Below are 23,183 nucleotides of genomic sequence, written 5' to 3'. Positions count from 1 at the left end.
AAAAAAAAAGGAGGAAAAAAAAAGCTAAAATGGCTGACTGCACAGAGACTCCCTCAAAAAGGCTTAATAGAGTATTATGTTAGTCAGGGTGCAGGAACCAGCCCCAGCACCCAGCCAAGCGTTGTTAATACTCCTGTTTCATTTGCAACCGCACACGCTCACACACGCAGCCCCCCCGCCACCACCCTCCACTCCCCCAAAATCAGGGCAGAGCATGCGAGCAGGGACCTCCTCCCCTGGCTGCCAGCGCTACCGGCAGTAGTGACCGGTGATCCGTGCGCCGCTCAGCTAACCAAGTTTGCACAATTAATCTCGGCAGCGTGACATTGACGGACATTGGATTTTATGACGCCCGCTCCTCACAATCGAGACGAGCACATCTACCCAGCAGGAGAGCCAGCAACAGAAATACAACACAGTAACACACACAAAAACCCAGAGAATCATGAGTCTGAATGCAATACGCCAATATAATTACGTTATTGTGCTTACTTTGGAAGACCATGGCTGCAGGCAGTTGGCATAGCAACGCACAAGGAAAGCCATTTCCTGGGCAGAAAGAATGCTTCCTTTTCTAAATAAAAAATTCCTCTTAGGATACAAACGGCATTGCTGCTTCCTGCAGAAAGCAAAGAGACTGTAGTCTGTCTCTTAACCTGCTCAGGCACACTCAATGCGGTCCTAGTGATGTAAGTGCATTTCTCACTCACTCTCTCCCTCCCTCTCCCTTTATCCACCGAAATATTTGAGTCGAATGGAAGACAAATTCCTCGAGGCTCGTCCCTTCCAACACTTAACCGTTTCACTCATTAAGGTAGAGGTGGACAACGCAGAGAAAACAAGCAGCTCTTGCCTGTATGATGTCAGCCCCTGAAGATGAAGGCAGCCCCAGGGGGAGGGATGTGCTCACAGCTGCTCCTGAGGGCGCTGCCAGGGTAAGGACCAGCATGTACCTCCACCAAGCGGGACTTCTCAGGAAGATGAAGGCAAAGCAGGTTCCACATCACCTTCCTTTTTCCCCCCCACCCAAAAGAGTGCTGCTGCAGCACTGTAAACGCTGTTATCAAGTATTTATAAACAGTGCACTCGACAAGTTCTTGCAGATTTTCAGCTGTTTCACTGCTAGGCAGGCCACAGACATCCATGGCCTGTAGCCCGTGAACGTCAAGATCCTCTTAAAATGCAATTTTTCTTTCTGAATATACATCTTGCTTCTCTGTGCGTACTGTCTACACAAATCCCCCAGAAAACAAAAGGGGATGCAAGATCTGAAAGAGACTGACATACATATGGCTTTTATAATCCTCCTCTCCGACCGTAATTGCATCTTAAACTGGGAAATCTCCCGATGCCTCCCCTGGCAGGGCTGCGCTGCTGGTCGCACACTGCCAGCACCAGGCCGCAGAGGAGCCAAGGCGCAGAGGCCGGGCTGCAGCAGCAAAGCCAGTGGGCAGCCCTCACCACAGAGCCCAGATCCATGGCACCTGGCAGCGGAGACCCAGACGGGGCCAACGGGATCGTGCCACCTGCCCAAGCAAGCCTCAGCCTTCTCGGGGCATGTTTACAGCATATTCTGTCAAATCAGAGACCATCTGTGCTTAAAGCCACTTCAAAGTCTTTTTATTTCCTTAAATAATAGGAGGAAAAAGGATTTAGCAGTTGTTACAAAGGTGTAAACACACAGGAAGAAATGAATGCTGCAGAGTACCACATAACCTAATCTGCAGCTGCCTTCCACCAAAATACATGTCCACTGGTAATTACGGAGTGATGTCTTTCTGTGCGGACAAAGACTGCTGGAAATGAGGCTATAAATTTAATGAAAACCAATCTGATCTTTATTTTTCACGGTTACTCTAAGGACACCACTTCATACGCAGCATATTTGAAACTGAATCTATTTACATTTATGAAAGTTGATGACACGTGTGCCCTCGGTTTCCTAGTATATGCTAAAAACTTTCTGCCAAAGAGAAGTTACTCTTTAAAATGTCTGAATTATAAAAATAAGTTTTCTAAAGTCTTTGTGATGTGCCAATGCCACCCAACAGATGACTTTAAAGTGTCAGATCATGCTCGAGCCCTGTAAAACTGTGAAATGCTTAGCACCATCAATCTTCTGATGAAGGTCTGAACCGAAATAGGAAAAGACATTCACTTTGGGAAGTTCCAACAAAACCCACTTCGTACAAAATCAAAAACTGCCACTTGTTGACAAAACAAACAAAAACTTCCCAATTCAGTGACCTAGTGTATAACAGCACAACCAGAACCTGAGTTTAGTGCTACAAGCTCATACCAGAAAAAAAGAAAAAAGAATTTCTGCCAAGACAGAAATTACTCAGCAGCGTAGGAAGGAAACACAACACTTTCTGGAACTGTTATGTACTTCACTGAGCTACAAACATGTATCTGTATATGGAACGGGGGGGAATGGTTTAAACTAAAAGAGAAGCACACTTTAGATAAGGCATTAAGAGGAAATCGTTTATTCAGAGGGCAGTGAGGCCCTGGCACAGCTGCCCAGAGAGATGTGGGTGCCCCATCTCTGCAGGTGCTCAAGGCCAGGCTGGATGGGGCCCTGGGCAGCCTGAACTGATGGGAGCAGCCCTGCCCATGGCAGGGGTTGGGGCTGGGTGGGCTTTAAGGTCTTTCCAACCCAAACCATCCTGTGACTCAATTACCACCACCTCCCTCACTTCCCAGGTACGGTGGAGCAATGTAAACGTATACTTCCTATTATCACTTCAGAAAAATGTGAAGACTGCTCCAAAAGTAATGCCTCTTGTTTTATTATGTTGGCCCGTGACATCAGAGCTGGATGCTGGTGATATAATAGTAGAGGTAGAACCTTCCAACCAATGCTCCGCTACATTCTGTTTCCACAGGACAGATGGCAGCAGAGGGGCAGTCTGACAAAACAGCATCTGGACATGAAAATGAGTATGAAGCAAAAAGGCATGTCTTTGAACTACTTCATGCAGAAAAAAATGGTACCCACTGACATTCATCCATGCTTGCTGAATGTTTCCGGAGACCAAACAGTGGAGGTGAGCAAAGTGAGGTGGAATGTGGTGCGTTTCAGCAGTGGTGACAGCAACAGTGGGTCACCTCCATGATGCAGATTTTTACAAGCTATGTAGGCTCTTGTTCATCACTGGTGAAAAATGCATAGCTAGTGGTGGGACCTACATTGTAAAATGATGTTTTGTAGCTGAGAGTTTGCTTTATCAAGTGTTATTGTGCTCTTCGCATCTGCTATGGTTTCCATAGAAATAAATAGGAAGCATTACTTTCAGAGCTACCCACGTAATCACATAAACTACACTTCATAAAAATTGAATAAAGAAGAAGTTCAATTACTTTTTGCATCTTTCAGTAAAGAATGAAGGGCATTTAAATTAGTTATAGACACTAAAGAATTATATCCTGAAAAGTTTCTATCATAAACAAGTATGAAGCCACTACAAAGCCTAAACGCAACCTTGCATTCATGTGCATTCCAAAGTTCATGAACAAACTCCTAGTTTAGACTTCAAGTTTGACAAGAGTAAAAGGTTTTTTTGCAAATGCTTTTGTAGGTGGTTGAAGTGAGATGCTTATGAACCTGATGTGCAATAATAGGACATAATGAGTTATCCTCAACAGCTTTCAAAGTATGATATGAATAAGAAAGCTGGCATCTCTCCCTGAGCCTCATAAAAAAATATAAAAAATTCCTAACAAATGCAATTACACATGTTAGGACTTCCTTGGAGGGAATTCAGAATTCATAAACAGTAGTTCTGAATTTAAGGTAGAAACTGGTACAGATCTCAGCAGTGTGCACCACCTAAAATAATGCCTCTAAACTATTTTACATTCCAGAATATCATCTCACAGACATTCTCCTAAATGGTGCCACTATTGCTTGGACCATTAAAAATCTTTTTAGATTAATGACTAATGCTGCAATGACAGATTTCCTCAAATCTTCAATGTCAAACAGTCATTTTAACTCACAACTACTTGTAGGTGTATTTAAAATTTGATACAGATGACATGCACGCCAAATATTCTTTTTATCTCATAGACAGAAGTTATCAGATCTTTCTCCTTTTCCTTTGAGCACTGTACACAGAATCATTTCCTTCTTGTTCAAAATCTAACTCGAAAGACATCAAAATTTTCTCAATCACCAAACTCACTGTCACTTTATGACTTCAGTAAGACAAAAAAAAAGAAGTGATCTAGAAAAGAAGACTAAGTAATAAGGCAGGAGCTCCACAATCATTACGTGCCCTCAAAACACTTCCAGCAAAGGGCAATTACACAGACATTACACATGGCTGTAGGAGAAGGCAACAGCATTTGTCAAATTAATGCTTTAGTTGATACAACGTCACCATCATTACACTGACATTCACTGCACTGCTGGCAACACCAAAGTCTGGTTTAAATGGAGCAATCTGTGTTGCTTTGATAGCATGTTTATTGATGGTCCAGACCATTTGAACAAATGCCCTTCTGCTGAGCTGCTGCTGCAGATGAACCTGTAATCTGGATCTTTAAGAGAACGATGAGCCTGGAGCTGGCAGGCTGGTGCCTGAGCAGGGCAGGTGTACAACAGCCAACAATCTTCCCTGTGACCACAGGCTGGTTTTTCACCTCCAGCACAGCTCTGGCATCAGAACAGCAAGCTTCCAGCATGTGGGCCAGGCAGCTCAAAGTAGAGCAAGTTATAACCTTCCTCTAAAAAACCTGCCATCAAATTCTCTTTTATGACAGATGACTTTTTTTTAAGCTAGAGCAGACATAATGACTGCTCATTCCAAACGTGGCAGTGTCCCATCTTCAGAACATCCAAATCTTCCAAAGTCTACTTCAGCAAAGAATAACCACAGTAAGAGCACAGAGAAACTCATCTGCACTCTGTATTTAACCAAGCTTTAAATCTAATTTTTTTCTTAAAAAACACATCCTTCGTGTTCCTGCAACATATATTGCAGTTGTACTTGTTAAATCTTATTTGCATGAAACGAATTTTGATTGAGTGCTTGCAAAGTCACTTTACAACGTATTGTTTAACTGATTTACTTGTTGACTATTGGTTACATAAGCCTCAAGTTTTATGCCATTAACAGGGCTTTAAAAGCATACATTATCATTATTTAATGCTAAGAACTGGACATTAAAAAAGAAGATTTTAATGATTTCAACTAGCAGAACGGTCACAGATGAGTTTCCTTAACTGTTTCAGTACTTTAGGAGTGGAAAATCCATTCTGGCAAAATACTGGAAGTTTTTCCAACGTTCATAAAGTTTTCTCCCCTCTTTGGTGTAAGCACAAGAGTTTAAAACAATATTAATCAAATCAGAGAACAAGAGAATGTGTCTTTTGCTTTTAAATTGTGAAACAAAAGTACACAAGCCAAAAAGCAAATGCTTCTTCCAAGGTCAAGAATTGGTGGCATACACAATTAGCAAGGCTCCTTTGCCAGATCTAAATGATGCCTTGCCATCCATACCTGCTAGGGCAAAGGTTTGCTGCTGAGACACAAATCTCCTCACTAGCTTGGGGACAAAACAAAGCAAATGTAAATTGTATCATTTCGTTCCTAACAAATTCACAGCAGGAATTTCAGGGACACAGGTTCTTCAGTTATGTGAGGTGCCCCCACGTTTCATACTCCTACTGCATGCTACAGCAGGAAAACGTTACAGCTGCTGGATAATGGAGTACCTCTTTCATGTGCGTCCTACTGCCATATGGTTGAGAGGAAGAACAAAAGTCAAGGATTTTTTTAAGGTCAGTTAACCACTCAAGTTGTAGCCCATTATGTTCTTCACCAGCCTCCCTGAATCCTGTAACTGCTACTTGCAACAAGCTGGCACGTTTGAATTACAAGCAATACTTGTTCTGGCACAGCATTCAACACAGCTGAGACCACCAGGGCAGGATTTCCAGTATTACATGCTAATGAATTAAAAAACTAACAAAAGTCACTCCACTTTTTTCTTAATCTCACCTAAACACTGGCTGCTTCTCTGTTATTTTGTTTGTTTGTTTGTTCGTTCATTGGTTTGTCACTTGTGAGATTTTGGCAGCAGTGGAAGGATATTTTTGCTTTAAGAAAATCTGAGATGCTTTCTAGCACTTTTCCTTGAACTTACATAGAAGCTGTAAGAGAGATTGTGAAATTCCCATCACTATGTTCTCAAGGTTCAAACAGACAGCTGACAGACAGCAATAAACCTCCACCTTCCACTAGGTTTCCAGATTCCTCCCCTGCTGGTGGAAGTTGTTGTTTTTCTTCCGTATCTGATATTGCTTGCTGTCTGCCCTCTTGACTGTCTATTTGGACATCTCCTGTGGCAGATATCTAAGTATTGCTGTTATTTTAAGGAACTTTAACTTTGATAGTGCTGGGTGCTATGAGAGAGGATTTTCATTCACTCTAGTTATCTGCTGGAAGGAAATAACTTGTTTTTGTCTTCAGACACAGTTTTATCCAGGGAGATTCTCCCTAGAGTCTACTCCAGGGGTTCCCAATTAAAACCAACACTAACCATAGTTTAGCAGCATAAGATCATTTTCTTTTTGGAGAACTCTCTCTTCACGTTGCTGCAATTTCTCCCTTGTGTAATATACAGCATGCTCTATCATACCCTGAGAGCCTTGTGTTCTAGCAACTGCACAGAAATATTTATCCAGATCTTTTGCTTACATCAGTAACAATTACACACAACCTCAAATATTTCTAATAATTATTTTTCAAAAATAAAAGTGACCCATTTTTGAAGAGTCTAAAAACAGTATTACATCTTTCAGAGACCTTAAAATGAAATTCTAAGTACCCTTCCTCTCACTCCTTTCGTGTGAATATTAAGTAAATCGGGGAGCCAACTACCACCCACTGATAGAAGCCCTATCTTGCAAATTTAACACTATATTTTTCCCTTGCAATTTTAATATTGGTCATGTGGATACGCAATGAAATAAGGTGCATCTACCAAATTGGCTCTCTATTGTTTTGTATTGGAAGATTAGAAGATTCTTATCTGAAAACATCAGCATGCTCAGTATTAGGATCATCTTTTGTGTCCTGGGAACATTTGCAGACTTAAAAAACCAGTTAGTTGCACTGCATGCCTTTATATACAAGTTACAGCATTCAAGAGAAGAATGAACTGCTGGTGAGGAGTAGAATGGAGTCAAATGAAAAGACGAGGTAAAATATGGTAAAAAGTTAGCATGTGCATGCACACACATGCACATACAAATGAAGGAAAATAGCACAGGAGCATTATCTGTGCAGTTTTTATGCCAGGCATATCAATAATACACATAACACTGCCAGATGTTCCAGGTGTATGTCAAAACTTTGCTGTCTTTGAATTGCCAGATAATTAAGGCTAACTGCCAAAGAATAAACTCCCAAAACTCATTATAAGCATGCAACGTAATACTAACACACTAACTAGATCTTACATAAAAGATATATTTTTTTCTTTTCTGTAATATCAAATATCCTTCCATCACAGATCTGTAGATTCCAGGAATTAAGAAAAAAAGTTCTCAAGGTTGTTTTAAGACGATTTAGTTCCTCAGTGACCAGAGTATGGCAACAGGAGCACATTACTAGAATGGTAAGGAAAGAATTTACACGCAAGCCTCGTAGCAAATTCAAAGCAACTACTTCATTTTATTTAGCAGTTAGCTCCCCAAAACTGGGTGTCATGTAAGGCAAAGTACAAGCAAAGAAAACTGTGTTTCAGCACAAGATAAGACAGGGCTCTGATATAAACATCTGCTGAACAAAGTAGTGGCTCAGGATATTTAAAATGTACTTAACATGTTTTGTAAGTTTAAAATTTACATAAATGTTCATTTTAAACAATCCGAATTCAGAAGTACCTTTAAAAGTTCTCAGAAACAGAACCTTTAAAGGACAGATTGATGCCAAGCACTAGTAATTTTATCTTTAAGTCATTATGTCAAGCACAGCTCACATAACAATGGCTCAGATGCTCGGGAAAATGAGCTGGCCATGTTTTAGAGGGCTAATACCATCACTTCTGATGTCCATCTCTGCAAAGATGCAAATATCATATGCTTTATACAAACACAATCTATATCTGGCTCCCATTTCCTGATACACATTTGACATGCCAACCATCATTCCTAAAACAACTTGATGCTAATTAAGATAACGTATGTAAGAAATATTTTAAAACATGTAGGGTTTTGTTTTGTATTTAAATTGTCCTCAACTCCAATCAAGTTTAAGTAGCAGAAATTCCATATTTGTGATTAGTTATATTATGCAATGATCAATTTTGGAAAGAGTTACGAAAGAATTAATTTTCTGCTACATGAACAACATTCCATTTTAATGATCAACATCACGTTTAGTTGGGTTTTAGTCCTTTACTCCCCATCTCAGAAAAGCAATATCATGTATGACATTAAAAAAAGAACACAATTCAATAACAGAAAAATCTCATGCTATACTACTAAAATCTATGCTGCTACTAACCAAAGTATCATGTGCATGTTCATAAACTATTGTCAACCTCTACAATCTGCAAACAAGACCCAATGTCAGTAATGTATCTAAGCAATGGAATTGGCAGTAAGATTATTGACACCCCACTTGCACAAAATGCTACATAATTTAAAGTACGTTGCTCTTTGAATTTCCAAATCCAATCACAATTACAAATCCAGTTACATCAGTGTAAGCCCTTCTAAAGGGAACGAAAGAACAGTAAATCCCAATGGATACATGAGTTCTTTAGCAGGGATGATGTAATACACTAAAATAGACGTGCTTTGACAGAAGCTGCTAGTTGAGTAAATAACGCACTGCATGTCATTAATTTTGCATTAGTTTGCCAGCAGATATTTCTAAAAGGAGGAAGATCTAACAATTTTGGGTTGCTGCAGGTCCTACACAAAATAAAAACAACAGCATTGCTCATATATTAACAGATTCCTTGCAGAATAAATGGAGGAAGGAAGCTGTGCAGTTACGAGGTTGCATTTTGCCACATAGGGACAGGAAATATTGTCATTACAGCATCTTCTGTGGATATCGAATACAATGTACTAACAAGAATACTTTATAGTGAGGCATATCACAATAACAGAAATAGTGAGACAGTTGAGCAGCATACACTGCGATTGCAGAATACCATCAGAAAAAAAGGCTATTTTGCTAGCAGAATCATAGAATCCTGAGAGCTGGGACCTTCAAAGGTCACCAACTCCCCTGCAATGAACAGGGGTAGATCAGGTTGCCTAGGGCCTCATCTCCAGCCTCACCTTGAAAGTCTCCAGGGATGGGGCACCCACCACATCTCCGGGCAAGCCTTTCCAGCACACCTCACCTCACTGTAAAAGACTTTTTCCTTCTATCTAACTTAAATCTACCCTCATTAAGCTTGAAACCATTTCCCCTTGTTCTATCAACCACAAACCCCCCTAAACAGCCCATCCCCTTCCTTCCTGCAGCTTCCCTTTGGACACCAAAAGGCTGCTATCGGTTGCCTCGCAGCCTTCTCTTCTCCATGCTGAGCAGCCCCAGCTCCCTCAACATGTCCTCACAGGAGAGGCGTTCCATCCCTTGGCTGATTTTTTGTGGCCCTCCTCTGGACACACTCCAACAGGTCCATGTCCATGTCCGTCCTGTACTGAGGGTTCCACACCTGGATGCAGTACTCCAGGTGAGGTCTCACCGGTGCAGAGCAGAGGGGCAGAATCACCTCCCTCGCTCGGTTGGACATGCTTCTTTTGATGCAGCCCAGGATATCACTGGCTTTCCGAGCTGCAAGGGCACAATGCCCGCTCACGTCCAGCTTCCCATCCACCAGTACCCCCAGGTCTTTTTTGGCAGGTCTGTGCTCAACCCTTTCACCCCCCAGCTTGTACTGGTAGCGGATGTTGCCGCAACCCAGGTGCAAGTCCTTGCCCTTGGATTTATTGAACCTCATGAGGTTCATCTGGGCCCACTGCTCAAGCCTGCCTGGGTTCCTCTGGATGGATTCCCATCCCCTTGGTGTGTTGACTGCATCCTACAGCTTGGTGAGAGTGCACACATTCCCACTGTCAATGTAATTGAAGATATTAAAAGGTCCTGGCACAGATCCCTGTGGACACCATCTGTCACTTATCTCCATCCAGACATGAAGCCATTGACCACTACTCTCTGGATTCAATCCTGAAGCCAGTTCTTCGTCCATTGAACAGCCCACCCATCAAATCCATTTCTTTCCAATTTGGAGAGAAGGATGTTGTGGGGTACCATGTCAAAGGCCTTACTGAAGTCAAGACAGATGACATCAGCGGCTCTTCCCTTGCTCACCCATGCAGTGACACCATCATAAAAGGCCACTAGGTTGATCAAGCAGGATTTGACCCGGGTGAAGCCATACTGGTTCTCCCGTATCAGCTCCCTGCTTTCCATATGCCTTAGCATAGCTTCCAAGAGAATCTGCTCCATGATCTTTCCCAGCACGGTGGTGAGACTAACAGGTTGGTAGTTCCCAGGATCATCCAATCATTTGAAGTAAATTTTAATTGCAAGAGGAGTTAGGGACAGGGAAGCAAGGTTCCTACATCTTTTTTCATTTGCTCCTGACTTCTAAAATGAGCAAGTTCTAATACTTAAAGAAGTCAAAAAAGCCACCGTATTTTCACATACTTTTTTCAGGAGAGCCATGACTACCAATGAAACTCTCCCAGAACAGAAACGGTTTCATTTCCAGCCCTTCTCATTCAAATTTTCAGTCACTCCATTCAAAAAAATCCCAAAGGACAATACTTGTCTGCCTGTAATGCTATCAGTGGGATGAATGGCCCCAAAGCACACAGCATGTGAGGATGAAATTATTATTTTTGTATTATTACAAAAATAATTGTAACCTGAGGGAAAAGCAGAGGTTATCATTGGACTCACACCCACTGCTCTTTTCCTTCCAACATTCACAGGATAAGTAGATTGCCTCTGGTGAACCTCAAGCTGAGTAGGATAAGAAAGCCTCCTGAAGGCAGCAGGAATCATGCCGGGCTTCAGCAGGCAGCTTTAACAAGTCTGGCTGAGGATGCACCAGCAGCAATTTTCATAAAGATATTAAATAACCCAAACCCTCTCAGATTATCACGGAGAGGAAAAAAACACATGCTACGGGTTTGGTTCGGGGCTGGTGCTTCAGCATTTTATCTATGGGTCTACTGATAGTACTTCTACTACTCTATTTTGAAGCTTCAAAAAAAAGTCAGTGTGAAGCAGGAAAGCTGAACAGTTTCTTATAAGGTAGAGCCCACATTCTTTTCAGTCACACACAACAAAGGCTAACAACCAAGTTAAATCATCTTCAGGATAGATGCAAGCAAAAGACAATTTATGTTTAAAGTTAAAATACAATTTCTAATACTAAGTCAGGAGATATTAATCTAGTTAAAGACACCACAAGAACAAATAAAAATTATTTTCTATCAAAAAATCCGTACAACATTTCCCAACATCAAGTAGAAGTAGCTGCGCCTCACCTTATCAGAACCAATTCTCTCTACTGAGCTAAAACTGGTGGAGAAAAGGATGCCATTTTATTTCCACACGCTAACAAGTTGTTGTTGTTGTTTTTACCCTAGAAACTATGTTCCAAAATTAACACACCTTTGTACAATATTCAACATTAGATATTATTTCAAATGGTCCTTAAAGCCTTTAGCGTAAGTTATCAAAACATTGTGAAGTATTCAAAATTCATTTCATAATTTGAGGACCAAACTATCACTCTTTGCCATAATATTTTATTATTATATGTCACCCAGGATTCACAAACCCACTGAAAAATTGGTGAGGACTGTTCTCCAGATAAAGACCTAGCTTCCTGGAAAGAAAGATACCACACTTACTGAAGAAAGAATTCCAGCACACAAGTCAGTTGTGTCTGACAATGGAACTGTATTGAAATTCAAAGTCGTTTAAACAATTCATTGAGCAATGTGGTATGGACAAAACTTTTGAAATAAATACCTTTTATGATACAATTTCGGAAGAATTGATTAAAGCAATAACCGAAGGCAGGGAAGAATTCTGAAGATGAAGGAAGTAGTTTTGTTTTCAGCTCTATCACAAGAGATTTCTTACACATAATAGTGGAGACGCTGAACAGTTTGATGGGACTCATTCTTAGCAAACACTGGATTTGCTGGATGCTTACTATTTGCTTACTTTGATACTGGCAAAGGCAACTCGTGCCAAAGGCACTGAGGTCTTCAAATCACTATATCTGCATTTGAGAGCTGACGTTAGCCAAAACTTCTTTATTTTTGGTGTCATTCTGTGATACTTGACTCACTTGAGCAAACTTTCCTCCCTACCTAGCAAGCCCAGTCCTTCAGCCTTTCAAATAATGGCCATGCACACCTCTCACAAAACCTACAAAAAAAAAACAACAACAAAACAAAACCAAGCCCACAAAACCCAACTGCTTTTTTACAAGATCAGTGCACACCATCAGGAAAGAAGATGTGCAAAAAGATAAGCACTCTTCCAAGTGCTTATCTTTGCTCCTCATCTTGTCATACTCCATTTCACTCATCTAGTGACAAAGGTAGAACACAACTACAGGAGTCCTTAATTTTGGAATCAAGAACCAAAGATTCAGACCCACGTGACAGAAAGGATACACGAGTAAATCTCTATCAATAACTACATGCTTTGTTTTTTCCCCTTTGATTCATCAATCTGTTTTCTCTAAATCACAAGACATGAAAGCAATGAAGAAAGGTCAATCAGGCTGGGCAAGAGTCATCAAACTCCACATTCACGTTAGTATTTTGAATGTAATAGCGAGACTGTTCAAGTGTCAGAGCAAAGGCTAGGAGGCACTTTCAGTTAGAACACTGCATCAGCATTATCACATCACACTGCAAACCCACAAGTACATCGTTAGTGGACCATACACAGTAAGTTACAATACCTGAGGTTTAGTGCATTCCTGTGAGCCAAAATGAAATGAATGCCATATAGGAGGAAAGGAAAAGATGAACATTATCAGACATGCCATAGTACACTCCACAACTATGAAGATAATGTTAAAATTATGTTAATGATGGTCCACTCTCCGCTACATTTTGGCTTCATGTGCAGAAAGTCATGCCACAACTAAGAGCACTGCGTTTAAGTTTGTGAAAAGCACAGCCATGCATTTAAGATAGCTTCATATTTCCCTCTACATTTCCATAAAACTTTCCTCAGAAAACAGTTTGGACTTCCCGAAGAAAGGTATTGGAAATACAGCATTAGTGATTTATCAACCGAAATTCATACTACATGATAAGTAGGAGTTTGAATTAAGAGAAAAAAATAAGCAATTATACATTTAGTACATTCAGTAATGATTTTGAGAATGCTATCAAAGCAGCTCTATTATTTTAAACATCGTGCATCTAACACCTAAACAAGATTCTATCCACAATGAAGAGCAAATTTCAAAACAAATCCATTGCATTCATTCATTTTCAATGCCTTTAACATTACTGACTGCAGTATTTGTACATCTATTTATTTTAAATGCTGCTCACTGTTCATTCCTAAGTGGAACCAAAGATGAGACCCTGACAAATGCTGACTAATAAGCCCTTAAGGTCTGTGCTACAATATGCTCTGAATTCCTGTGTTGTTGTTTTTTTAATCCACAATTTCTTTACTTGATTTGCCAAGAAATTGAGACTAAAAAATATGAGCTCAGGGGATAAAAAATAGGAAGGGAGAAGAGACAATGCAGTCTTTAAGATGTGTGTTTGAAGCCATAGAAAAGGTATGGGCAAGAGATGGGAGAGCATGTGCACAAGTTCACTAAAGGCTGTGAAAATAGGAAGGAATTAGAGAACATGGAGAGAGAGCCTTTACTACACTGCAAAACTCATTTGAGTTTTGTTTGACTCAGTATTTGCTTTGAGAAATATCAAGTCAGTCCTACACATCATATTACTTTTTAAAGCAACATTTTACTGCGATTATTGCAGATTTTATGGTTTATTTGGTAATCTCTTCCAAATCAAAAAGAAATCCCTCTTGCAATGAATTTACCAACACATACACAAAATCATTATGAACACAACAAAAGCAGTACAAAATGGGCTTTTGTTCTCACTGCCAAAGTTAATCTTAGAAAAACTCACTATATATACCTAAAGTGAAATTTACAAAACAGGCACAGATCTATGAATGCAAATGGCATTCTATCATCTAATTATTATCCTATGTATTAAAAAAAATCACCCCAGAATGGTTTGCTGGGCTTACTGTAAACATCAATATCAACAGGAAAAATTCTTCCTGTGCTCCTAAGTCCTGTGAAGTACAATTCTGCATTTTTATTTTCCAAGAATAAAATCAGTAAACTGTTTCATCTTCAAATCAAGTGAACTGGTTCAAATCATATTAAATTCAGAGGCAATTAAAACTGCACTGAAAATTAAACTATTAAAAACTGTTGTATAAACAAATAACAAATTGTTGGCATAAGTAATTACTCAACTTATGAGGAAAAGCCTGTATAATTAACAAGAGATGTAATCAAACATCTACACGCTTAGAGACACACACTGAATATACTGTGAACGGCCAAAGAAATGGAAGAATAAGGATAAAGGCAAAAAAAGGAAGAAGCCTACAACTCTGCTCTGGACCAAAGGTGGTTATTTTAAAAGCTAGAGCTCTAATCCTGCACATTTATATCCACGTGGTTTACATTGTGCAAAACTCAGCCAATTGAACTCACCGAGACTGAATATGCACAAAGTTATTTGCATCCAGGCCTGTATGGTTTTTGCAGACTTGAAGGCTTAAGCAACCAAGTGTGAGCCAAAGACAAACAGCTTTGCCAGTATTTTGTTTACAGTTGAAATCAATACAAACATTAATCTCAGAGACCTTTCCCCAGTTTAAAAGACGTAACAAAACCTTCTGTAGAATATAATTTAATTAATATTTTGAACCCAGGAGAAAGTCCATAAGCTTTGAACATATAAGATTATCCAATAAAAAGAAATCAAGTAAAACGACCTAATGATCACCCTAATGAAGGGCAGAATACATAGCTCACTGAAACTCATGTATATGAAGGGCTCAATGCACGTATCAATAAAGAGTAATTTGACATCTAAGCTCTAGATTCCAAGAAGAAACAACAGAATTAAGCCAAGAATCTGGCCTACTACAATGCAGTACAGTCTTTTTTCTGCAACAGTAGTTATCATGTACGTGGATGAGTGCTTCACCAAGTTACCAAGAGCACTGTACATGAAACCCCTTGTACTGTAATCTAATAACAAATAGAAATTAGAGCAGGTTTTTTCCCACAATTTCACATAGTAATGACTCGAACACTAGGAAATAATAGGTGACGTTCACAGTCAGAAACCAGGCTTTCAACTATGAGCTAAAAGGGAAGTTACACACACTCACCTACTGATAGAAACAAATTCACAGCACGTTAAGGGGAAACTCCTCCCCATGCAGTTTAAAGATACCAACACATTTAGACATTTTGATTTTTGTATTCAGTACTTTTCCTGCTTCTGTTGTTGTGAAACAAATACAGATAGCTTACCGTATGGTAGCCTCTGGGCAGAGGTGGCTTCCCCACAGGATAAGGATCAACAGTATCAATAATTGTCTGTCGCTCCCCTTTTTGGTTGATTTTCCTAAACCTCCTTCGAGATTGCCTGTGAGAAGCTTGACGCTGAAAATATTCTTCATTTTCATCCATATAATCAACCTATAATAGATTCAAGGAAGCATCATTTCCCATAAGAAATAAAAATGCTTTGGCATGGTAGAAATATAACTAATTCTATTTCAAAATCAGCAGTTAGCTGTGAATTTCCTGCATTTTCAGCACTACAAAGAGTGAAGGCATTACAAAATAAACTAAAAATCAAATGCTCAGAGAGATAATAAAAAAACACAGCTATGAACAGAAGTACCGAGTATCAACATTTCTTCCAAAAATGCTATCTCCATCCCCTCTCAGTTCTTTTTCTTGCACTGAAAGTCCTAAATTACTAAACAACAGCACACTGCAAAGAAAAATATTTCAACTAGGAACTCTGGCTTTCCTGAAAGAACATTCCTTTTTTAGTAATTTGGCTAAGAGTCAACAACCCTTCTGTGTTCACCCTATCAACAGAAACACTACTCCACACCAACAGGGCAACAAGAGAAAGCTTTTCATTACTGGCCACACATGGGGATTCAGTCAATCCATTCTTCAATCGAGTTGAACGTACCAGGGATAAAGGTAGAGGTGCAGAGAAGGGATTACCAGGCACCTAGCAAGGGCCCTCTGTATTTTTCAGTAAGAAAAATAAATATTAGACAAACACTCCCAAGGATTTGCAGCAAATCAGTCAGAAGTGTCACATACTAGCCAGCTCACATCACCGAACGTAACTTTCGTGTACCAATACAAGGGTGTGAGTACAGTTTACCTGGTTTACCAGCTGGTAACCCTGCCTGTCCAACAGTTTACTTCTATTTTCCTTACGCCTACGTTTCAAAAGTGCCTACACTTCCCAAAAACTTTATCATGGTAGAAATGGCCAAGACAGAGGGATGCTCACATAACCAACTGAGCTCTATCCCAGCAGAGAACAACCTTGGGACCATGCATCCTTTCCTGAACCTGTGCTCAGACATCAGTGACACAACCAGGCGAGATAAATCATGGGGCTGGCACAGGGCATTAGCAGTGGGCTGCTGCTGAGGAGCTGCTTCTAAGTAAGGGAGTATTACAGAGAGCTTTAGGGCTAAGGAAAAAGCAATTAGCATTTCTTACACATGCCTTTCGTTTCTCTTTCTGTACTGAATTAACTTCATAAGACAGGTTTCTCAAGTAGAAATGGAAGAAGAGAGGTGACTATTTGTTCAGACAGTGGACCCTCATGTGACAACTAAAAACTTGTGTGCCTATGAAGCCTAAAAAATGATGCTGTTCTGCCCTAGACTACAGCAGACATCACCAACAGAACAACTTGCATGCAGAAAAGCTGTTAGTAATTCAAAATTTTCAACTTAAAACCTGTTAGCTGAAAATACATTTCACTTAATCAAACAATTACTTAAGCAAGCCTGAGATTAATACTTTAAAGTACTTATCTTTTAAGTAAAGCAGCTTTTAAATACAAACAAATAAATACTGTATTCTGCTATTCTGCTAACACAAGCAAAATTTGTAGGATTACAAGGAAACTACAACAGCATAAAAAGATGCCTCTCACTGAAGTATGGTATGCAAAAAAAATAAAGTTATGTGTGACATCTTGCATTTATAAATGTTAGCATGCAAACAGATCTCAACATGTTTTATTGAAAACTGAAGTGTTTATCTAGGCTGGTCTGTAAAATAAAGCTCTATTCTGAAAAAAAAAGAAAAAGAAAAAGAAGAAGAAATTGAATGCAAACATTCTTACCACAATCATTTCAGAAGGCTCTAAAACAATGCATTCACAGCCACGCCTGAAGCTTCCTGCAGAACGCTTGCCAAAGCTGAAGAACAAAAATATGTCCATCAGAACAAAAGTCAGGTCCATAACAAAATCCATAAGCATATTTACATTCTATCCAGATCTTATAAAGCATAGAAGAATACACACATACCTATTCACAACATGACAGTTTCATGCACACGGCCTCCTACACATAGCTGCTACCCGGTGACACCAGGAGCGGAGTATTTTTGATTCACATAGTTTACTGAGAGTAACTGCTAAATAATTCCATTAGCACTAAAACAAATGTCAGTCAAGCACAGGGTGCTTAAGATGCATGGCTGATTCTGAACTACACTGGAGTTTGATCTCGTATCTTCTTCTGGCATTACAGTATTAAGTTACTTAAACCATCTGCATTTCTGTAAAGAAAGCTAACTAGCGTGTAAAGGAAAGAATAAAAAGACTGATCAACTTCAATTAGCTTTTTTGTTTGGGCTTGGTTTTTAACTCAAAATAAATTAATGAAGTACTCTGAATGTAAGAGTGTTCCCAAACTGAACAGATAAAGGCAAAAGCTTGTTCTGCCTTCCATTACATATTCCCACACGAGCACAACAATTAAGAAGGATAATATTTTTGCTTCCTATAGGATAAAATAAAATAGCAATTCTAGTTTCTATTTCTGAAGTGCTTGCCTGTATTAAATAAGTGTGTTTCTGCAGGCTCAAGTGCAAAGAATCAGGAGCACCAGAGGTACAGCATAGAGACACAGTACATAATTCAGTGAAATACAATACAAGCCCTCCTATGCATGCAGTCCAGGTGGAAGAAAAAAACAGTTGAAGATTGTTTCTGAGGTGTGTCCTACCCACTATCCATCCCCATCTGGTTAGCTCCTATTTAGAATTGACAGCTCAATGCCAGACCCTTCCTGTCCTTGTTGCAAACAGGACAATGGGAGACGTAATTCTGCACTCACCTTGCAGCCTGTTCTAACAAGCCTGCTCTAACATCTGTCTCCCACAGGTTGATGTAATCATTTGGCCCTTTTGTTACTGCAGTATTGGGCTCAAGAAAGCATGGAAAGCCGTGCTTTTACCTTATCTCTATGCAGCCAAGCTATTTGCAAGGCACTGGGCTTCCAAATGTTCCTCAAAAGACATCTTTGTTTCCTCAAATTTTTTTATATCCAGCATGGAAAAGAATATGGATACGTGCGTGTATACACACATTTTTTCATGCAAAAATACGAGAACACACACAAAAATAAAAGGCACAGGAAAAGGGGTTGAAGAACTTCAGAAGGCCACTATTAAGGAAGCTTAAGAAAACCAAATCAGACTGAAAAGGGTTGTAAGATCTACATTTTAAGCACTTATGTAAGATGAAGGCACAATGACACACGCAGAGTTGGTGAAAAGTAACTTTCTAAAAAGCACTTCCTAATAAGCAAACTCCAGAAGCTCATACACCAATCTGAACAGCGTGTCTAGCCAGTTTATATCTGCTCTCCTGTCCTGCCTGGCGATTAGTGGAAATGAACAATTTAACTTGCTACCCCAAAGGCTAATCTCTTAACAACAGCACGTTATAGCTCCAAAAGAAGGCAGTCACATACTGAAAAGAAATGCCAGCTGTGCTTATTCATCAAAAAAATAATCGCGTTTAATGGTACACGGGACTTTGACAATAGAAAAAATTTTCCAGAATACTAAGCCTCTTGAAAAGAAACATGCAATAAAGAAGTCTCTCAACAAAATGCATATTTTCCTAGAGGCAAACACATGCTTCCCTCTACAGTCCCGCGACAAACCACAGGGTGCTTTGCTCTGCCGTGCCCTCCTGAATTTTTACAGAATTTCAACTCTTAAAGGTACAAGAAAATGAAGCCATATCTCGATTCCTTAGACCACATAAGAAGTGTCAAACTTATTTTCTTGGCCATTAATCTGATGCGAGGCACTGTGCTTCCTTAAAACCTCACTGGAGAGGGAGGAAGGAGCAAAGAGAAAGGAGATGGTAGATATTTTATTCCTACGGCAGCACATTTATCCGAGCACACACAATCCTTGAACAAAGATGTCAAGTCACTTCAGGTTATAAACAAACCGTAATCTTTATTAAATATTGCATTTATGACAGCAGGTAAATCAAGGCCAAAAAATGCAATGATATTGCAAGTGTTGCAGTTCTCTCCTCAGATGTGCCATTGCATCTCAACCCCCTGACCTCCAATCTGCTACTGAAAGCACATTATCAGCAAGGAGCTCAGGTAATCAAAAAGTTTTTGTTTTTTTTTTTTTTAATCAAAATTAATTTATCAGTGATTGATACAAGAGCAAAAAGTAAAGACCAAAAAAGGACACTCTTCTCTGCTCCAAATCCTCTGCTAAAGTAACTAGCCATCAGGTAGAGGAAAACACCAAACAAACTTGATTTAACTGAACAAAAATAAGTTGTTTAAAATATTAGTAAGAACCAGAAAGAACCAAATAACCAACACATAATACAGCCTATTCACCAAGCTAATCAAGAAGTGCAAGCCGTACAGCCTCTATAAAACACCAGAGGAATGTTTTGAGTTGGAGGGGACCTGTAAGATCATCCAGATCCAAACCCCCTGCTATAGGCAGGGACATCTCCCTGTAGACCAGGTTGCTCACAGCCAACCAGCCTGGCCTTGAATGCTTCCAGTGAGGGGGCATCCACAGCATCACCGTTCCAATGCCTCACCACCCTCCCAGGAAAGAATTTCTCCCCAATATCTAGTCTAAATCTCTTCCAGTTTAAAACCATTTCTGGTAGGACCATCCTCTCGCTATCTGCCCTTATAAAAAGTCCCTCCCCAGCTTTCCTGTAGCCACTTGTCAGGTACTGGAAGGCCATTCTAAGGGCCCCTTAGAGCCCTCCCCTCTCTGACTGAAGAGCCCCAACTCTCCAGCCTGTCCTCCTATGGGAGAGTGTCATTCTTGGGATCACACTCAAGGTCTTTGCATTCTTAAGAAACTCCTTAGCTTTTCCTCCCAGCACAGAACTCCGCCTGCAGAGTCAAATGTTGAGTCCTTCAGGGACTGACATTACCTTCAGAACTGTTTTTCCCAGATTTTGATTCTAGACTAGCTAGACTTAGATAAAATGAGTGTGAGTGCCCAGATTTATCACAAAATATGCAGTCTAAGAGAGCACTGGCTGGGTAATGTAAAATGTAGAAAGCCCTTACGAGCTGATTTCCAAGGACTAGGGATTTGACAAATTTATTCCTTTCCTGACTGTAGTGTGAAATAAGGTTATGGATATTTGATTTCACCAGAGATCTTAAGATTAAACCGCATTTTTATGTTAAAAATGAAGTAGAGAATTTTGCATCATCTGCACATTGCATTTGGTTCTATCACTCCTTAGTCATTTCATTCCAACATGCCTTGTTGCATAAAGATAAAATCTTCTTTTCCTACCTAACCCTTATTAATTCCTGCTCCTAAAAATAACCCCTTTGCAGCTAAGTCCACAATGCACCTGAGAGAATCCCAGCTTTGCAACTATTTTCCCTCTGTCAGTGATGTGCATGAGAATTACACCCAAGCTAAGGCATTTTAAAGCTATCTTTGTGCTGGTGGCTGTCACCAGGGGATGCAGAGGTTAACAGCAATGTAGACAGCTAAGAGGTTGGGTTCGGATGTTGCTGCCCCACCTAAATTCCCCAAAGAACCTTGTTTTGCAGCAGTTCTTCCAACACTTCTTTCCTGCTATGATATAAGTTCTGACTTGGGGCCTCTTGAGTGTTAAACCTTACAGATGCTCTCCTCAGTACCTGTCCTGGAGGCAATTTTGCTTCTGAAGTCCTTTTATATCACAGTTCCTTTTTTTTTCCCCTCATAAAGCTACTGGATGCATGATGTGAATATAAATCTACATTAAAAAAAAAAAAAGCCCTTTAAGATATACCAAACTATTTTATTTGCAGGAATGCACTTTATAGTAAATCTTGGCATAACAATTTTGAAATCAGATGATAAAAATATATGTACATTCTTCCCAAGCAACACTCTCTAACTATAATATTTCCCAAAACAATTGGTGGAAAAGAGAACAATTAGTGAACTACTGGTGACCAAGAGAACTCTTGGCTTGACTATTCAAAGGCATCACCCCCAAATAAATTTATTGTTACAAACATTTTGCTCACTAAATATAGATATAGATAGAGAGATCGATAAAAGCAGGTGTTCTAATCCATAGAAGTCATTTACAACTTTATTTCCATTGTCACGAATTCTGAAATTGAGCTCACACTGTGGATGATATTTCCCTTCTCCATAAGTATACTTTCATATATATATATATATTTGCATATCTCAACTATTTATATTTAACTCATATACACTCATACAAGGAACTGAGGTATTGCAGTTTACAATGTTCTGGTTTATAGAAGAAACCCTTTAAGTGAAAACTAAGAGTTTCTATATCCCCAGTTTTTTTTGTTTTGTTTTTTGTTGTTTTTTTTTTAAGTGAAAATTAAAAATTAAAATCTTTACAATAACTAAATTACAATTAATGCAAATATGCCAGTGACTAAAAACAAAATGAGAATAACTTGAGGTTAAAAAAAATAAAAAATTAAAAATAAGAAGTACTTTTAACCAAGTGAAACATCCAATGCTAAGCACACCCCATTAATTTTTATAAGCACTTACATGTACAGAACATACAAAACTGTAGTTTTGCCCTTTTTATAGAAGCTTAATTTTCTGTTACTTTTACCACCTTGCATTAGGTTAAAGTAATTAATTCATGTATGAACTACAAGTGGTAGCAAGATGACATTTAAGTCCTAGAGAGAAAGCTCTGCAAAGCATGGGCAGTTGGATGCATCTGTCAATGCAACATTCAGAGCCAAGCTGCTGCTTTAGAATAAACCCTAATTAATTGCCATTTCCTCTACTCTAGAAAGCATATTCCATTTAGACATGTTCCAACACAATGGAAAATATAGGCAGATCTTCCTTGCTTCTAGAGTTCACCAAAATTCCTGTGGTAAAGCAATTATGTGCCATATAAATTGTTCGGCTTATTTTCTTTACCTAGATGTACAAAAACATTAGAAGTGCAGTCAGTAATTTATGCCAAAACTTTAGCAATCAGATATTCAAACCCCTCATTTCTTCTCAAGTTCTCAAACACGACACACAAATATGCCTGTGGTGTCAGATCACTGCTTTGCAATATTTACCAGCGCAGGATATCTCAGTGTGGGGATTAAAATAAATGCCTTCCCTCCTCCCCCACCTTCCCTGAAACTAATCCTTCTCTCTTCCCGTCTGCACCTGAATAAATCCGCACACATAAAGCAAAGTGTGGAGCGTGGTTCAGTTTCCCAAGCTTTTGGTGTCTGCATCATAAAAACGCATCTCTAGCTACATAAATCAGTACTGTCCAACTCTTTTTGAGAAAAATCACGCTGCTCATTTGACATCTAGACTGAGGAAAATCACAGAAAACCACCCAAATGAAATACACGAGGATCGTGCTAAGTATCTTTAGAATGTGGACCAGACAGAGAAAACAATGGGGACTCTATTTTCTATCTGTCTCTTAGGCAGAAGGCAATAAGGGATACAGTCAAGTTCCCCCACTTCTTCCTTCCCCCTCCCCCAAACATCGCTTCTTGTTTTGATATGCCCAGATTTAA

General features: G+C 39.5%; 1 protein-coding gene across 6 annotated transcripts in view; it reads right to left on the bottom strand.

Moving 5' to 3' along the window:
* Nucleotides 1-23,183, bottom strand: part of RAPGEF2 (Rap guanine nucleotide exchange factor 2) — a 122,099-nt gene that overhangs the window by 66,747 nt on the left and 32,169 nt on the right. For all 6 annotated transcript variants that reach the window (XM_010709445.3, XM_031552999.1, XM_019614435.2 and 3 more), the window contains exons 4-5: nucleotides 17,471-17,546; nucleotides 15,610-15,777 (exon numbers count right to left, since the gene is read on the bottom strand). In XM_010709445.3, the coding sequence (XP_010707747.1) occupies nucleotides 15,610-15,777; nucleotides 17,471-17,546 (244 nt within the window). The remainder of the gene's footprint in view (nucleotides 1-15,609; nucleotides 15,778-17,470; nucleotides 17,547-23,183) is intronic.

Source organism: Meleagris gallopavo, chromosome 4 (genome assembly GCF_000146605.3).
Source record: "Meleagris gallopavo isolate NT-WF06-2002-E0010 breed Aviagen turkey brand Nicholas breeding stock chromosome 4, Turkey_5.1, whole genome shotgun sequence".
In the NCBI taxonomy this organism is placed as follows: domain Eukaryota; kingdom Metazoa; phylum Chordata; class Aves; order Galliformes; family Phasianidae; genus Meleagris; species Meleagris gallopavo.
This window is presented reverse-complemented; position numbering and strand designations above follow the sequence as displayed.